At 45.9% G+C, this 14,549-nt stretch overlaps 2 protein-coding genes across 13 annotated transcripts in view; one reads left to right on the top strand and one right to left on the bottom strand.

Annotated features, from left to right (window-relative positions):
* Positions 1 to 298: 298 nt before the first annotated feature.
* On the top strand, positions 299 to 6,774 carry TEX47 (testis expressed 47). Of its 2 annotated transcripts, XM_071761469.1 has the most exons (7): positions 299 to 483; positions 913 to 979; positions 1,733 to 1,836; positions 2,205 to 2,269; positions 2,952 to 3,150; positions 3,545 to 3,704; positions 4,151 to 6,774. In XM_071761469.1, exons 1-7 carry the CDS (start codon positions 319 to 321, stop codon positions 4,186 to 4,188), a joined length of 798 nt encoding a protein of 265 aa, XP_071617570.1. In that variant the 5' UTR covers positions 299 to 318; the 3' UTR covers positions 4,189 to 6,774. The 2 variants fall into 2 exon arrangements, with proteins under 2 accessions (XP_071617570.1, XP_071617571.1); XM_071761470.1 differs by lacking the exons at positions 3,545 to 3,704; positions 4,151 to 6,774 and adding an exon at positions 3,331 to 3,538.
* Positions 4,339 to 14,549, bottom strand: part of ARHGAP17 (Rho GTPase activating protein 17) — a 268,089-nt gene continuing 257,878 nt past the window's right edge. Inside the window, exons 15-23 of one of the 11 annotated variants that reach the window (XM_071761436.1) lie at positions 13,819 to 13,932; positions 13,367 to 13,458; positions 13,090 to 13,246; positions 11,625 to 11,867; positions 10,225 to 10,388; positions 9,193 to 9,810; positions 8,193 to 8,216; positions 6,352 to 6,396; positions 4,339 to 5,351 (exon numbers count right to left, since the gene is read on the bottom strand). In XM_071761436.1, coding sequence (XP_071617537.1) covers positions 8,194 to 8,216; positions 9,193 to 9,810; positions 10,225 to 10,388; positions 11,625 to 11,867; positions 13,090 to 13,246; positions 13,367 to 13,458; positions 13,819 to 13,932 — 1,411 coding nt within the window. In that variant the 3' untranslated portion in view covers positions 4,339 to 5,351; positions 6,352 to 6,396; position 8,193. The remainder of the gene's footprint in view (positions 5,352 to 6,351; positions 6,397 to 8,192; positions 8,217 to 9,192; positions 9,811 to 10,224; positions 10,389 to 11,624; positions 11,868 to 13,089; positions 13,247 to 13,366; positions 13,459 to 13,818; positions 13,933 to 14,549) is intronic. The other 10 variants (XM_071761435.1, XM_071761438.1, XM_071761434.1 and 7 more) reach the window with 10 other exon arrangements.

The following is a 14,549-nucleotide window of genomic DNA, read 5'->3' as shown; positions in this document are numbered from 1 at the left end:
CTGCCGGGGCTGCCCAGCGAGCGGACACCAGCACCAAACTGCTCCAAAAAATGCCATCAGGGCCACCTGAAGAAACACAACCACCCCCCCCCAACCCCATCGGCACCGCCGGGTTCTCCTCCGCACTCCGGGCCGAGCGAGACCAACGCCCCCCGCCCGCCCAACGCTCAGCGCGGGGCCGCGGGTCCCTCCCGCCCCTTCCCGGGGGCTCTGGGGGCTGCGGGTGATTAAAGAGCGAGAGCTGCTCCCTCCCTGCCTGGAGTCTGGGGGGCTGGGGGACCGCCCGAGGCTTCTGGGGGCTGCGGGGCCCCGCCGGCCATGGCGGGGGAGGCGGTGGAACGGGGAGGGTCGGTCCCGGCGGATCCCGAGCGGCAGAACCAGCAGTCCGAGAAGCAGAACCCCCAGTCCGAGAAGCAGAACGCCCAGTCCGAGCGGCAGAATCTGCTGTCCAAGCGGCGGGAGCGGCGGCAGCGCCGGTCGGAGGTGGGGGGAGCGGCGGGGCCAGGGCTGGGCTGCCCCGTCGGGGCTCGGGGTGGCATCGGGCCGGCTTCTCCCTCCCTCCATCCCATCCTCCATCCCTCCTTCCTTCCATTCCTCCCTCCCTTCATCCCTCCCTCCATCCCTCCCTCCCTCAAGCCCTTCCTCCCTCCTTCCATCCCTCCCTCCCTCCCTCAAGCCCTCCCTCCTTCCATCCCTCCATCCCTCTCTCCATCCCTCCCTCCCTCCATCCCTCCCTCCTTCCATCCCTCCCTCCTTCCATCCTTCCATTCCTCCCTCCTTCCATCCATCCCTCCATCCATCCATCCCTCCATCCATCCATCCATCCCTCCCTCCCTCCATCCCTCCCTCCTTCCATCCCTCCCTCCCTCCCTCCATCCCTCCCTCCTTCCATCCCTCCCCTCTCCCCCTTAGGGCCGGTTCCCGCTCCACAGGCTGCTGGTGCTGGCCCGGCCGGGCGAGGGGGCAGCGGCGCTGGCAGGTGGGTGCTGTGAGTTTCTCGGGACACATTAAACCGGGCCTGGGGACAGCAAAGGACAGCGACAAAAAGGTGGTGGCACCACCAGGGCGCTGAGGGCAGCGCGGGGGGTGAGGAGCTGGGACACACGCGTGCCCTGCAGTAGCCCCTGACAGAAGAAAATGCTATTTTAAAGCTCCATAAACAGGTTTCTTACCTGCAAATCCTTCCCAAAGGAAATAAAATGCAGTTATTGGAAACCCTGAGGGGGAGAGAGACCTTATTTTAAAATCTGGTAGTGGTTTTGCAAGCAGCTGTCTCAGGCAGCTAACACATCCCAGCTGCTTTGTCTGAGAGGATTCATCAAGAACCAGCAGATTCCTAAAGATTCCATAAAACCCATAATTGGGTTTTAAACACCTGGATCAGCTTGTGCCAACCTCCAGCAGAGACCAGGGCTCAGCCCCACAGACAGGGCTGCAAAGTGCTTTATGTCTGTGTACATCTACATCAACAAATATTAAATAAATTCTTTAAATCTTTAAATAAATTCTAAAAGCTTCAGGTACTGAAATATTGCAGATTGGGGTGCAGTGTTAGGAGCTGACCCGAGCTGCTTTGGTGCATGTCAAGAGGCAAATCTTCCTTCTGATAAAGGAAGCTGGAGCTGTGACCCCGGGGTCTGCAGAGAACACAGAGCAGCCCCCCCAGTGCTGACCTGCAGCACCCCCACCCGTGAACCTCCTGACAAACTGCCAGTTTTTCTTTTGAAACAAGGTTATCACAGAGAGTTGTTTGAAAAGGCATTAGAAGACCACTGGAGAGAACAAGTTTCAGGACTGCTGCTTGTCTGTTCCAGCTACGTTTGTCATGTAGTAGAGGTAAGTTACCAAAATTCCTGCTGGGATCAAGGAACCTCGATTCATCTTTCTACAAATTTGGCTTCTAAGATCCAGGTAACTGCAAATGTTACCCATACATAAGCCTGAAGACCTGAATGATGCTGGGAGGGTTCCATAGGTGACCTCTGGGATTTGCTGCACCCAATCCTTCAGAGAACTGCCCCAGAATGTTGTTCTGACAGAATTAGGGGACAGATCCTGCCAGGTGAAACAGAAACCACCTGGGTTGTCCTCAGCACCTGGGGCTTAAAGGGAAAGCCCATGCAGAGCTGCTGATTAATTATTTTTATATTCTCAAATGGTTTGTAATGTGCAATTCTGTGACACCTCTGCCCTTCCCTCTGCAGTCCTGCAGTAGCACAATCCATCTCCTCATCCAAGATTTAGCTTCTTTCCCAAATCAAGGTCACAGGTAAGCGCTTCCTATCCCCTAGATGAAACAAAGCTGCAGCCAAAGTGGTAAAATGTCTCCCTAACATTAAAATGAACATTAGCTACAGTCATACCAACCTTTTATTCTCCCACCCAACACCCACTGGCCAGAGAGGAGCTGGTAATTTCCAGCTAAAATCCCATCTTCTCTGGGTGCCATCAGCTCTTGCCCAGCCCTCTGCATCAGAGGCCATCTTCAAAACACCAAGACTTTAACAATTCACAGCCTTCATAAGCTTCAGAAAATGTGAAAATCCCTTCTTTAGGAATCTGCTGTATTATTTCTGTACCATGCTTTGTAAACATTTGCAGACGGATGTACTGGAATTCCAAAAATTCTCTTTAGGATGCAAGGATGCCTTCCAGCCTGCTTTGTCCTTCCAACACTCCCCAACCAGTCCCACAGACAATTACTGGCTTCACCTCAACCTCAGTGTTTCTCTAGGGCCTCAAATTAATTCACCTAAATCCAGGTTCCTGAAAACTGCATCCTTTGCTGTGCTGTGAATGGAATTCCTGTCCCAACACCATCTCACACTCCTGCATTTATCAAATCCCTGCTGCCAGCAGAGCTCTAGGAATGCAAACAGCTCCCTGTGCAGTTTGTGAAACTTGACCTCCTTGCTGTACTTGAGGATGGAATTCACTCTCTTTCCACACAGTGCTTTGCTCCAGGAAATTAAAGTTTTAGTGGTGGCCCACGACATCCCCAGCAGACTCTTCCCAGACTGGTACGTGGCAGCGGGGACGTCCCCCCCAAGGTGTCCTCCAGGCTCCACACAGCCCCAGTCTGCCCCAGAGCTGGCTGCAGAGTGCCTCGACCTCCTGCTCAAGCTGGCTGCCTCTCTTCAGAGTTCTGAGGTAAACTTCAGATACCTGGGCTGGAAGAAATTCACCAACTTCACCCCCGTGAGTCCCCCCCAAAGGGCACCAGCGAGCAGCCCTGCTTGTGACTCCAGCAGAGCTCACACCTGAAAGGACCCCACAAGCAGTGTTAGAGCGTTGCAAAACCTCATTGGTTTATCCCAAGTTTCTTTCTAGACTTCTGTAGGATTATTTTGTGCAGCCATTTGATTGGACTAATCCACTGCACCAAAAGAAAGCAGCCAAAGCCAGCTGAAGGTCATTCCTGGAGCTGATTCCCTGCCCTCCTGGGATAACAGGATGCAGCTGGGTTGGGGAGAGAAGGGCAAATTTCCCCCATTTCAGCCCTGCTCTTACAGTAACTGCCTTAAATATCCTGTTTATTCTCAAGGATGACAGCCAGGAGACCAATGAGCGTGTTCACACCATTGCACCTGAGCTGCTAATCCCAGCAGAGACAATTAACTCTTTGGTTAATGCTGATGAATGTGTAAGCCCAGAAGATTTTCTGAGAGTTTATTTAAGTCCTTCACAGCCTGCCCTGGATTCAGGTACACTGCCTACAGATAAACATCAGATTTAGTAACATAATTGAAAATTTTGGTTCCTAACACTGAATTTTGGGTTAGAGGAGTTTGTTAGAGCTCTGGAGTAGTGCCAGAGGAAAGCTCTGTTAGGGCCCTCTAATGGGGTCACATCTTCCCTGTCAGGAGGTGCCTGAACAGGAAACAACTGGGCAGCCACTGGAATTTCAAGTTGGGGCATCAATGAGGCAGCAACTAAAATATATATATATATTGTCTCACCAATATGCAATGCATCCTGGCAAGACCTTCATGAAATGCAGCTTTCACTTGCAGTTAAGGCTGTCGGGTCTGGCTTAATAACTGCAATAAGATATATGATGGAATATTAAGGAATTAATAGTGTAAATTAATTGAACTGGTTATATGTATGTCACCTGAGCTGACCAGTTGCCTCTCCCTCTCATTCACAGAAATGGTGTGGCCTGTTCCATCTCATTTCTCTCCATGACACAGGCTGTGCCCAGTGTTTCTCCTTTAATATCTCTTTAATATCCATCCACACACCAAGGAACAGATGTGCATTCATTCCCAGCCTGCGTAACCTTCAGTACCCCTTGGAAGCAAAGTTACTCACAAATTTCAATAAAGATGCCTTGAGTTGACAAAAGACAATCTTTAATTTTATAAATGTTCACCCAACTGAGGAATCCAAACGGCTGTTTCAAAGGTTTCAAAATTCAACCGTTTTCAATGAACACACACAAAAAAAAAACAACCCACTTCCACAGTTTTCATCTTGAAACAGTTGCCAGTTTCACATAAACAAAAGCAAGCTTGGTTAATACAAATAACTATGAAATATGTATTAAGTACTGATCATTAAGTAGCAATGAAATGATTAAAGAGACAGTAAGTTTCCTTCTACAGTATGACAGTCCTTCAAGGCACTAGAATACATCCACAGTTTTGACAAGGTAACTGATAACCAGCAGTCACCACCAGCACTCTGGCATTTTTTTTATTTTTTTTTTTGGTTCATGTTTTAAAAAGAATCTGCAGCAAATCAGTGAGGGAATGTCTCTTGCAAGGCATCTCCTTGTAATGTCTAAGAACTAGAAATAAAAGTCTAACCGTGACATTAAAAAGATAATTTCCATAATACATGCACTTTAAATAGCTACGGTTCTGCTTCTTAATTCTTTTGGAATTTCTGCTAATACCAGCTGCATTAGCAGCACTCATGCTTCCTATGCAAGTTTCTGCAGTAATTAATTCCTTCCATCCAAGATTTTGAAAACCACTGTTGAGACACAGGTCATTAAACTTCTTCTGAATGGCCACATCACTTCCTTGGTGACCCAGGAGTCCCAAGGTGCTGCCATCTCGTCAAAAGAAGCTTCTCACTGTCAGGTCTTGGAGTTTTCCCACCAGGAGAGGAACCCACAGGAAGCTGGGGAGCTCCCATTACAGAGCAGTGCTTTCCGTGTCGTTGTCAATATCCAGCAGGAGGTGGTTGTGCAGTTCTTTGCTGGCTGTCTCTGTAAGAGGCTCTGAAGAAGGGGTTTGAAGTGGTTCTTGAATACTGGAATTGGAGTCTGCACAAAAAAGGAACAGCAGGTTTAGCAGCCTGAGGGTGACAGCTCGGTCACTCCTGTGTGTCTGGTGCATTTCCTTAGACAGGAAAGGGAAAGGAAAGATCAACAAAAGCTTTTCCAGCAGAGGGCTGGCACGTATCTGCACATGGACACACAAAAACTACACCCTCACTCCTGGTGTGACAGGCAGTGCCTGGCTGTGCCCAGGCTCCTGGCTGTGCCCAGCCAGCCCTGTGGCACCCGCAGGACCATGGCTGCTCATTAGACCTTGGGTAGCAATGAGGAAATCATTACTGGGGCTACTATAAACCCAAAGCTTTTCACTTAGCCTCACCAGTCCCTGAGCCACAAAAAACAGTTCAGCACCCTCATCACTCTCCTGTATCCCCACTACACTGTGTAACTGCTGCTCCTCCAAAAGATGAAAATTCAAGTACTTTTAAAGTACTTTAAACCTAAGATCTTTTTTCAGTCATTTTTTACTACTGTTAACAGAAGCAATACTACAGGAATGAATAAGCTGCAATGATATGAGTTCCCAAATCCTTTCCCTCACTCCAAGATCCCTCCCTGAGCATGACCCTGGCAGAGAGGAGCCTGGAGCAGCAGGCACAGCTCTGTCCCTCTGAACTTCCCCTTGCAGAACAGCTCCAAAGGTGCAGCCCAACCTTGGAACAGGCTTGGGAGCTCTCCCTACAGCTGCATATTGAAGGATGAGCTGGAAAAGGAGGCACCAAAGTGTGAGGTGACACAGGAGAGGAGTGACACACACAGGTACAGAGACCTCCAATAGGAAGTGAAGCTCTGTACAAAACACACAGACTTCCAGAGAGGGTTTTTGTACCTGGAAAAGGTACCATGGGAAACTGGGCAGTCAGATCATCAACAGCTTTGCCACATTCTAGTCTCCAACACTTTTAGTATGTTAATGTGAGCATCAAACAGCCATTCCTTTTGCATGCCAGGCTGAGGATAATGCAAGCAGTGTTATTGGTGATGGGTTAGTAGTGGGCATTAGCACACACATGATTATGAATTAGAAACATTTTTTGGCCAATCATATGCCTTTTCCTTACCATTGAACTTTCCAATACTGTTCCTACTGAATGATGGTCAAACATCTAGATTATTTAATAGAATTTTTGATTAGAATATTCTTTTCTAGGACTTGCTGCTTTAATACCCTAAACAGAATTCGAGGCATTTCTACAGTCCAGTACATGGACAAAGGAATTCAGCAGTATCCTGAGTACAACTCAGAATTCCTGCTCTGATATTATGAAGTTTGCTGGAAACTTAATTTTGGTATCCATTAGTCCCCTCAGTCTTCCCTCACTCCACTATTTAAGGTTAAAATTAAAAACAATTATTATTTCCCATTGTGAATTAAGTCAGTGTGTAGCAAGTGCTTCTGTGCATGTGTAGAGGTTAGAGCAGATACTCTCATGTAATATGCAGTGGTGTTAATTCAGAACAGTTATTAATCCTTTTTTTTTTTTTTAAATAGAGATTGATCTAACAAAGGTGGATGATCCTGTCCTGAGTGTGCTGCTGTAGAGAAGCCTGAGCACCACTCCAGCTGTTCTTTCACACTGTTTAACCACACACAACTTACACATTTTGCACTCCAAAGGAACTATATTATCCAGTTTGAACACTGATTCATTTCAGGAGGGTGGACTCAAATATTTATATTTATATAAATATAACTGTCCAGACCACAGGACAGCTGGGAAGGAGCCAGCACCAGGCTGCAATTCACAGCCCACACTCCCTTGCTGCAGGTTTTTGTTCTGCCCCAGTAGGGAAGCAGCCCCAGCAGCCCAGCTGGCTGTGACCCAGGAGGTATTTCCCAGTTACACAGGGGTAAAACAAACCCTGCTCCTCTGCCATCACTAAAGCAGTTTCTTCAGCACCAGAAACAACTCCAAAATGAAAACAAACGTGGCTGATGTGACTCCCCAGCACTCTTCCCACTCCTGAGCTGGAATGGCCCAGGCCCCAGTCTGCTTTCTGAATTCAGGTTTGACAGAATTTGCCCTTGTATTTTAAAGATACTGACCAAAAAAACAGAAGTACAATCAGGCCACGTCTGTTCTGCTAAAAAGCAAAGCTACTTTTTAGTTACTTAAGCAGCTATTTGACTGCTCAGTGCTCTAATTTAAGAACAAACTTCCAACTTGACTTCTCAGTCCACTACAAATTTCAGCATCTTTCCTCTAAGCAGCCAAATCTGGAGATAACTCAGGAATGCAGCCTCAGCTTTTTCAGCCTGCCATGCAGTTGTTACCTTTTTCATTCCCCATGAGCAGTAAGATTATTAATGTGTCTTTTGGCAGCAGGATTGAACAGACCAGGACTATTAGTGAGGCTGGAGCTGACAGAATGCAAATGCAAACATGCCAGAATGCAGATGCTGCTGGGTGCTTCTCTGACAAGGGGTTTAGTCACATGAACATGTAATTTGCCAGATAAATTCCAAGGAGTTAAAAATAACCAAAAACCTAAAGTGAAAGCTGTATTAAAATGCAACCACAAAACACTGAAATGTAGCAAAAAAAAGCAACCCATGAGCTTCAGCATCAGCCTGCACTGATGAGAACAAACCTATTTTGAACAGGTCACTGCTTCACTTCTGGACTAGCAGTTCTGGTGACTTTGTGTGAAGTGTTCCTTGCTTCATGATAGTCATTTGTACAATTTGTTTTAAGGAATAATTTACTGTTCACAGTACTATTCAAATGAAGCAGGATAGATCTTAAACCCTCTTTCAAACAGAATGACAAGTAGTAATGAGGTAAGGGGGCTGACAGAGCACAAATTCCAAAGCGCAGATACAAAATAAAGCTAAAAAAAAAAAAATATTGCTGTGCAGGAGCATTTTAGCTTGTATGGCATGTTTCTGGGAAGTACAAACCTTATTCGCAGTAACCATCCCCACCTGTGAAGGCACCATGGGGTAAAGCTGTTAGGCAACAGAATTTATACTTTGCATCCCAATACATTAGTCTTATCCTAGAGAAGCTGCAGTGTCATTGGAAAGTTTCATCTATTATTAAATAGAAGTAGATTTAAAAGCATTAGTCTCCTACATTTGCTGTATTTTCCTTCAGAATTTCCTAAAATAAGCAAAGACTCAGCAGGAGAACATTACCAGATCTGCCAGTTTTGACTGTCCTCAGCAGTTACATTTTTCCCCCCAGGACTTAAATTACCATTATCCCTATCAAACCAGCAACTACAAGCTTCATGAAGCTCCTGTCAGAAAGCATTTTCTCTTTACTTCACAAATGTTCCAAAGCAGAAGAAGGAGCCTGCATTTAGGAAGAGCTACTTAGAAACTGACCTAAGAGACACAGTTTTGTGCATGTGATTCTACATTTTCTGGATGTCCACCTTAGAAGCACATCAGGAGACTCTGTTCTCATAAGGTAAAATATCCACTGTCAGTATCTTGTCTATCAGAACAGGTATCAGTGGCCACTGCTGCCATTTTCTCATTTTCTGTATGAGCTGCACTACCCTGTCCTTGGCTACATATTCTGCATCCTCCAAATATTTGCTTCTTGGCAACAAATTTATAAGCATAATTGAGGCTGCCACGATGCAGAGCCTGGAGAAAGCCCTAGAGAGATGGTTGCTGTAAGAGTGCTTTGCTTCCAAAGCAGGAGAAAAAATAAAGCAAGCTAATCTTCACTTTCCCTTCTGCAACAGGAACGAAAACCTTTCCTGAGAAGTGCCCCAAATCCTCACAGACAGAACAGGTGGGTGGGCATTTTAAGTGGAACTGAGCAATTCAGTATTTTAACTGTTTTCAGAGTTGTTCAGTCCCTCCCCCAATCAATTTACAGCTCCAGGCATTATTTTCTTCCCTTCCACTCCCCAAGGAGCCACGGAATGTGCAAGAATCTGCTCACCTGTTACTATTTTGGAGGCTGTCTGCGTGGGGTTCACAAGAATGCCATCTCCGGGCAGCTGAGAAGGAGGATGGGGTGGAGGGGGAACACTGGGTCTGTTTCTGGGCTTCGGTACCGGCCGTGGCCTCGGCAGCGTGCCCGTTCCACTCTGAGGTGGGGAGTGGGACTGGGAGGGTTCTTGAGCAGATGGCTGTGGGGAGGGGGAGCTGATCTGGTGCTTTCCTAGGGGGGGAGTATCGGGCGGCGTCGGAGTCTGGGGAGGAGTGTAACAGGGCTGCTCTGGTCCGTGCTCACTGCTGGGTGCAGCTGGAGGAGATGCTTGACTGTTTGATTTGGGCTGCAGTGGAGGAGTAGCCTGGGTTGGGGGCTGTGGTGGTGGGTGGCTGGGAGCTTGGAGAGGGGACAGGGTGCTGGAGTATCTCCGAGGTGCGGAAACCTGGGAAGCAGAGGTGGGGGCAGCTCCTTGGTTTGCATGCTGAGCAGGAGGAGAAGAACTTGGAGCGGGTGGTTTTGGAGAGACAGAGGGTGGCTGAGCAGCTGGGGCAGAACTTTGGCTTCCTGGCTGCCCCGGGGGTGGGTTGGCTGGTTTGGGGGGGGCTGGTGCAGGCTTCTTAACAGCTGTTAAAAGAAGAAGTGAGATTCCACAGTCGGGTGATGTAAAAGCAGAGTTCTGAAAGAAAGAGCTGAGCAGCACAAAAGCATTCTCAAGAACATTACCAGTGGTGCCTTATCACATAAAAGCAGTAGGAAAAGGAGTGTCAGTAGGAAGCAACAAAAATCTGTACACAGGTTTACTAATAAATACCCTTTGAGTGACTTTGTTAAACAGTGCTGGTAACATTACTACCAGTGCTCACGAAAGAGTCCAAAAGTCAAAGCTGCATTTCCAGCTAGGCCTTAGTAAAATGCAAGCAAATTAAACTGTTGTCCAGAATAAAGGGACAGGTGCAGATGAAGTTACTTTAATAAGTATTTTTTGCAGTACCTAAAGAGCTGGAACTTAGTGGCTTGAAAACCAAATGAAAAACACACCTCTCCTCATGGAGTGGGGACTGGGACCTGCTGCGTTCTGTGGCTGAGTAACAGAAAGCTGATTTGTGCTGCTTGTTGACTGGTTCTGGACAGGGCCTGCTTGGCCACCATTTCTCACGGGTGGAGGTGTAGCTGAAGATGTGTTGTCCTTAGATTTTGAGGTACTGAAAATTAAAAATCCTGAATTAAAAGATGATTGTAAAATATTTTGCCCAGATCAGCTGCACCCGCTCAGGTTTATGTTACAAACTCTGCTGCAGTTCTCACCCTCAAAGGTTTCAGGGAAATTTCCACACCAGACTGGCTGATATTTACTGAGACTGAACAGTGCTACAACTCTTCAAACAAGTGGCAAGTAGGTTCTAGGCAAGTCTGTGCAGACGTTTAACAACAAAATTCAATCAGGAATGCAAACAGTGCTGCAGTGCCCCAGTGCCTGTCTGAATGCAGCACTGATACCACTGACACCCAGGGGCAGTCTCCTTGGTAACACCCTCAGTGTCTTGCAAATTCTTCCAAAACAGGTTCCCACCATGAAAGTTCATACAAAATCACTTTTCCCACTTTTCACCTGGGAACACAAGCTGTATGCAAAGGATGCTTTACCATAAAGTCGTAAAGGACATTTTACCATAAAATAATATGCAAGAGGTTGATGTTTGCACTGCAGACCTTTACATCTGGTTTGTCACACCCCTTAGGCCACAGAATATTGAAAGCAAAGTGCTTCTTTCACCATACATGAGAAGAAGAATCACAGCTACTGCCACTAGTCTTAGAGTTCATGGATACTAAATACTGGAGCCATGACTGCAGAGTTCAATAGTAAATCAGTAGCCAAAAAGCCTGTATACAGGATTGTTCTAAAGAAACCTATATGGAAATAGGATAAATCATCTTCTGGTTTTCTAGTAGGCAAGTCTGGTCATCACTAACACTTGATACAGACAAAAAAAGACAAACCCAGATAACGTGTACAAGTACAATAACAAACAAGACCAACAGGTTTCTAGTATTGCCTCTGGTAGTTTTTGTTCTTTCAGCAGCAAACTGACAGTCACACTGTGTGGACACCTCTGGAGTGTTACTTGGAAAGGACAATCTGGGTACAGTCTGGTTTAGTATTTTTAATCACTGTTTTTCCCACCAAGAATTCTCTCATTTTAGAAGACTGATTCTGGAACATACAGAACAGTGTATGGTATTTTAGAAGATGGATTCTGGAGCAATCCACACGGCAAGAGAGCTCTTGCACAGAGCTTCTGCCCTGCCCACACCTGAGCAGGCTCCACACGGGGAAACGTGTCTTGCAGTCCCAGTTGCAGCAGATACAGCTGACACCCCAGTTTGCTGCTGAAGCAGGCTGCTAAGCCACTGCCAGCAGAAGCCATGCCTCTTACCTGCCATCCTCATAGCCTTGACTTTGTAAGTGTTCTGCTGTGCCAGCAGAGAGGGCCAACCCAGCACCCAGGGGGCTTGTCTCAGCCCCAGAAGCTGGGGAGTGCTGCTCCGCTCCAGGCTGAGCCAGCAGAGCAGCCTCGGTGGGTGGCAGTGGTGGCTGGAAAGCAGGGGATGTGTGCTTTCTATTTATAGTGCCACATCTCCGGGGGTTCCCTTGGAAGTCCATAACCTTGACACCAAAGCTACAGAAAGAAGAGAGAGTAAACACACCAAGCCAGCCAACACCAGCTCACGAAAGCAACGGGACAAGGGGATGTTATAACCCACAGAGACAAAGGCAACCCCTGCTGCTCAGCATGCAAAGCAGCAGCAAGGAAAGCTCCAGCTTTCTGCATGTTACACCCTTAAATGTTAAGACATGCAGCACTACTTGGCTGGTCCACGCAGAGAGGGAAGTTACACAGCAGTGGACATCAGCTACACATCAGTGGGACAACTACTGGGTGACACCTGAGGGCGGACGTTGATGACAATGAGGTCAAAGCACTCAGGAGTTTTACACGTAGCTACACACAAGTCCTTACACACCAGAGGCTCTCCTCACTCAGTACAATTTTGCCACATGAATTTTGTTTCTAACACACACTGAGCTGCAGTACAGATTTCAGGACAGACAAAAAAAGCCACTGGATACGCACTATGATTTGTGTCTAAAGGAGAACTATGGATAAATGGACTAAAAGAGGAGATTTTAGGATGTCTACAGCACATTCATTCTAGAACTGAATGTTGTGTTAAAGACAGTGAATCTTGAAGTGATTTCCTTCTTCTGTCAGAGCTGACAAATTTGCATGTAGCCATAGTTAACATTCAGGTAACAATTTCACATTTGCATAAAAAGCTAAAAACAAACCAGCATGTCACTTGGATATTCATGGTATGGGTGATAATACATGAGCATTACACTACATGTTATATGGAAAAACAGCATGTTTTGGTTTATATTTTAGCAATCTACTGTTTGCTGTGGTATACTGTACCATCATCAACTCAGAAGTCTTATCATGAAGGCACCAGGTAACACCACCTCAGCTAGGGGCTTTGGAAAAGAAGCCATGGAATATCAGAAGTTAGATATTGACAGATGCTGCTACACCCTCCTGTTTCAGTGGATTTTAGACCCCCCAAATCTGTAATAGGGAAACAGTAACTGGAAGCAGTAATTATCTGCTTGGGTTTTTTTTATCATGCAGAGTATAACTGGAAGCAAATATCAGTACATTACCTTGGAACCTTCCTCAGGCTGCAACAACACGGGGGAAAATAAATCACTGTTGTTACCTACAGTATTTCCATTAAATTCTCCTCCTGAGACCAATCAAAGTGTGTCTGATTGCTGCCACCTCAGTAATCCACTTCTCAGGAGTGGGCTAATTAGAAAACTAACCCAAGAATGAAACATACCTTTCCTTCTTCAAGAAATCCCCTTCCATGGCTGTCATACTAACAGGCCTCTTCCTTTCCAGTGTCCCAGATTCATATTCATTCCCAGTGTGTGACAAGTGATTGGAATTAACAGCAGGAATTGCAACAAATGCCCCAGAAACATTGAAATCTTGATCTGAAAGACAGAGAATGCATCCTAAGCCATACATATACAAAATGGTTCCTCACTGCCAAAGGTTTACCTGCACAGGGTTATCACAAATACAGAATTCTTTTCACTATGGCAAGAATTTACCTCCAGGGAAGAACCAGTCTGCATGCTGAATGATTGGCTCAATAACTGCTACCACATGGACTGAAGTTGCTGCTGCCATCTCAGCAAGAGATCTGCAGAAGAAATTTGCAGAATACTTGATAAAGAGCTCTCTCAAAATAAGAATATATATATATATATAAACCCAAACCAATCACATTACCTAAATGGCAAACTACTCTACGGATGATGTATCAAGACTCCCAAGTACCACATAAAGAGCAACTTCACACTTTGATGAAATCAGTAATATGTTAAAACATTCTGAAAAAGATTTATGGCTAAAAGATCTGGAAACACAGGTTGAGAGAACACCTGAGATACTTTTTAGGCAAATACTCTGTGTGAAGAGTCCACATGATTTGACACAATCTGACAAGAAACTCTACAGTTCCATGGAGGTTCTGTTCCACAGCTTTCCTAAAACAACTTACCCTTCATTCTTTGCCCATAACAAGTTGGGGCCCAAGACTATTGCAACATTGCTGGGTGTCATTTTGTTAACATCACTGTTCTGTGCAAGCTTTGCTAAAAATTTTATTAAATACCTAAAAAAAGGAAAGACACAATAAACAGTAAGAAATAGGGGCATTTCTTCTTGAAAGCAACTCAAGTAAAAAATTCAAGAACTTGTAAAGACAGCTCCTAACAAAACAGAAATAAGATGAGCAGCCTTCTTGTGTGGTAGCTGGCTAATGAGTTTCTGCTCATGAATCCCAGAATTGGGTAGAAAACATCTCCCACCTCAGCAAAATGGAATTATTTTATTTTCAGAGAATGCCTACTCAAGAGCTACTTTCACACCCTGTAATGGAACTTCCATGCTTCTAGGATTCACCAGAGTCGGTTTTGTTCTGATTCATCCCCAAAATGCTCAATCCCAAAAGGAAAAATGTGAGATACATTCAGGTAATTAAGTGGAAAATTCAGTGAAGAGCACCACTGGTGAAAAGTCTGCTCCTACTGCCAGCCACATGACCCTGAAGTTGCAGGATTCTCTGCATCCCTACTTCATTACAGTCAATAGTGAATTAGCATGACTGAAAAAGTCCAACACCACCACCACCCAATTACTTGATAAAACAAGATGTCTTTTTATGAACCCAAGTCAATTTGGCCTAGAAAAACACCCTGGATTAGAGTTTTGGTAAATCAGCTTTGAAAT

The sequence above is a fragment of the Heliangelus exortis genome, chromosome 17 (assembly GCF_036169615.1).
Source record: "Heliangelus exortis chromosome 17, bHelExo1.hap1, whole genome shotgun sequence".
In the NCBI taxonomy this organism is placed as follows: Eukaryota; Metazoa; Chordata; class Aves; order Apodiformes; family Trochilidae; genus Heliangelus; species Heliangelus exortis.
This window is presented reverse-complemented; position numbering and strand designations above follow the sequence as displayed.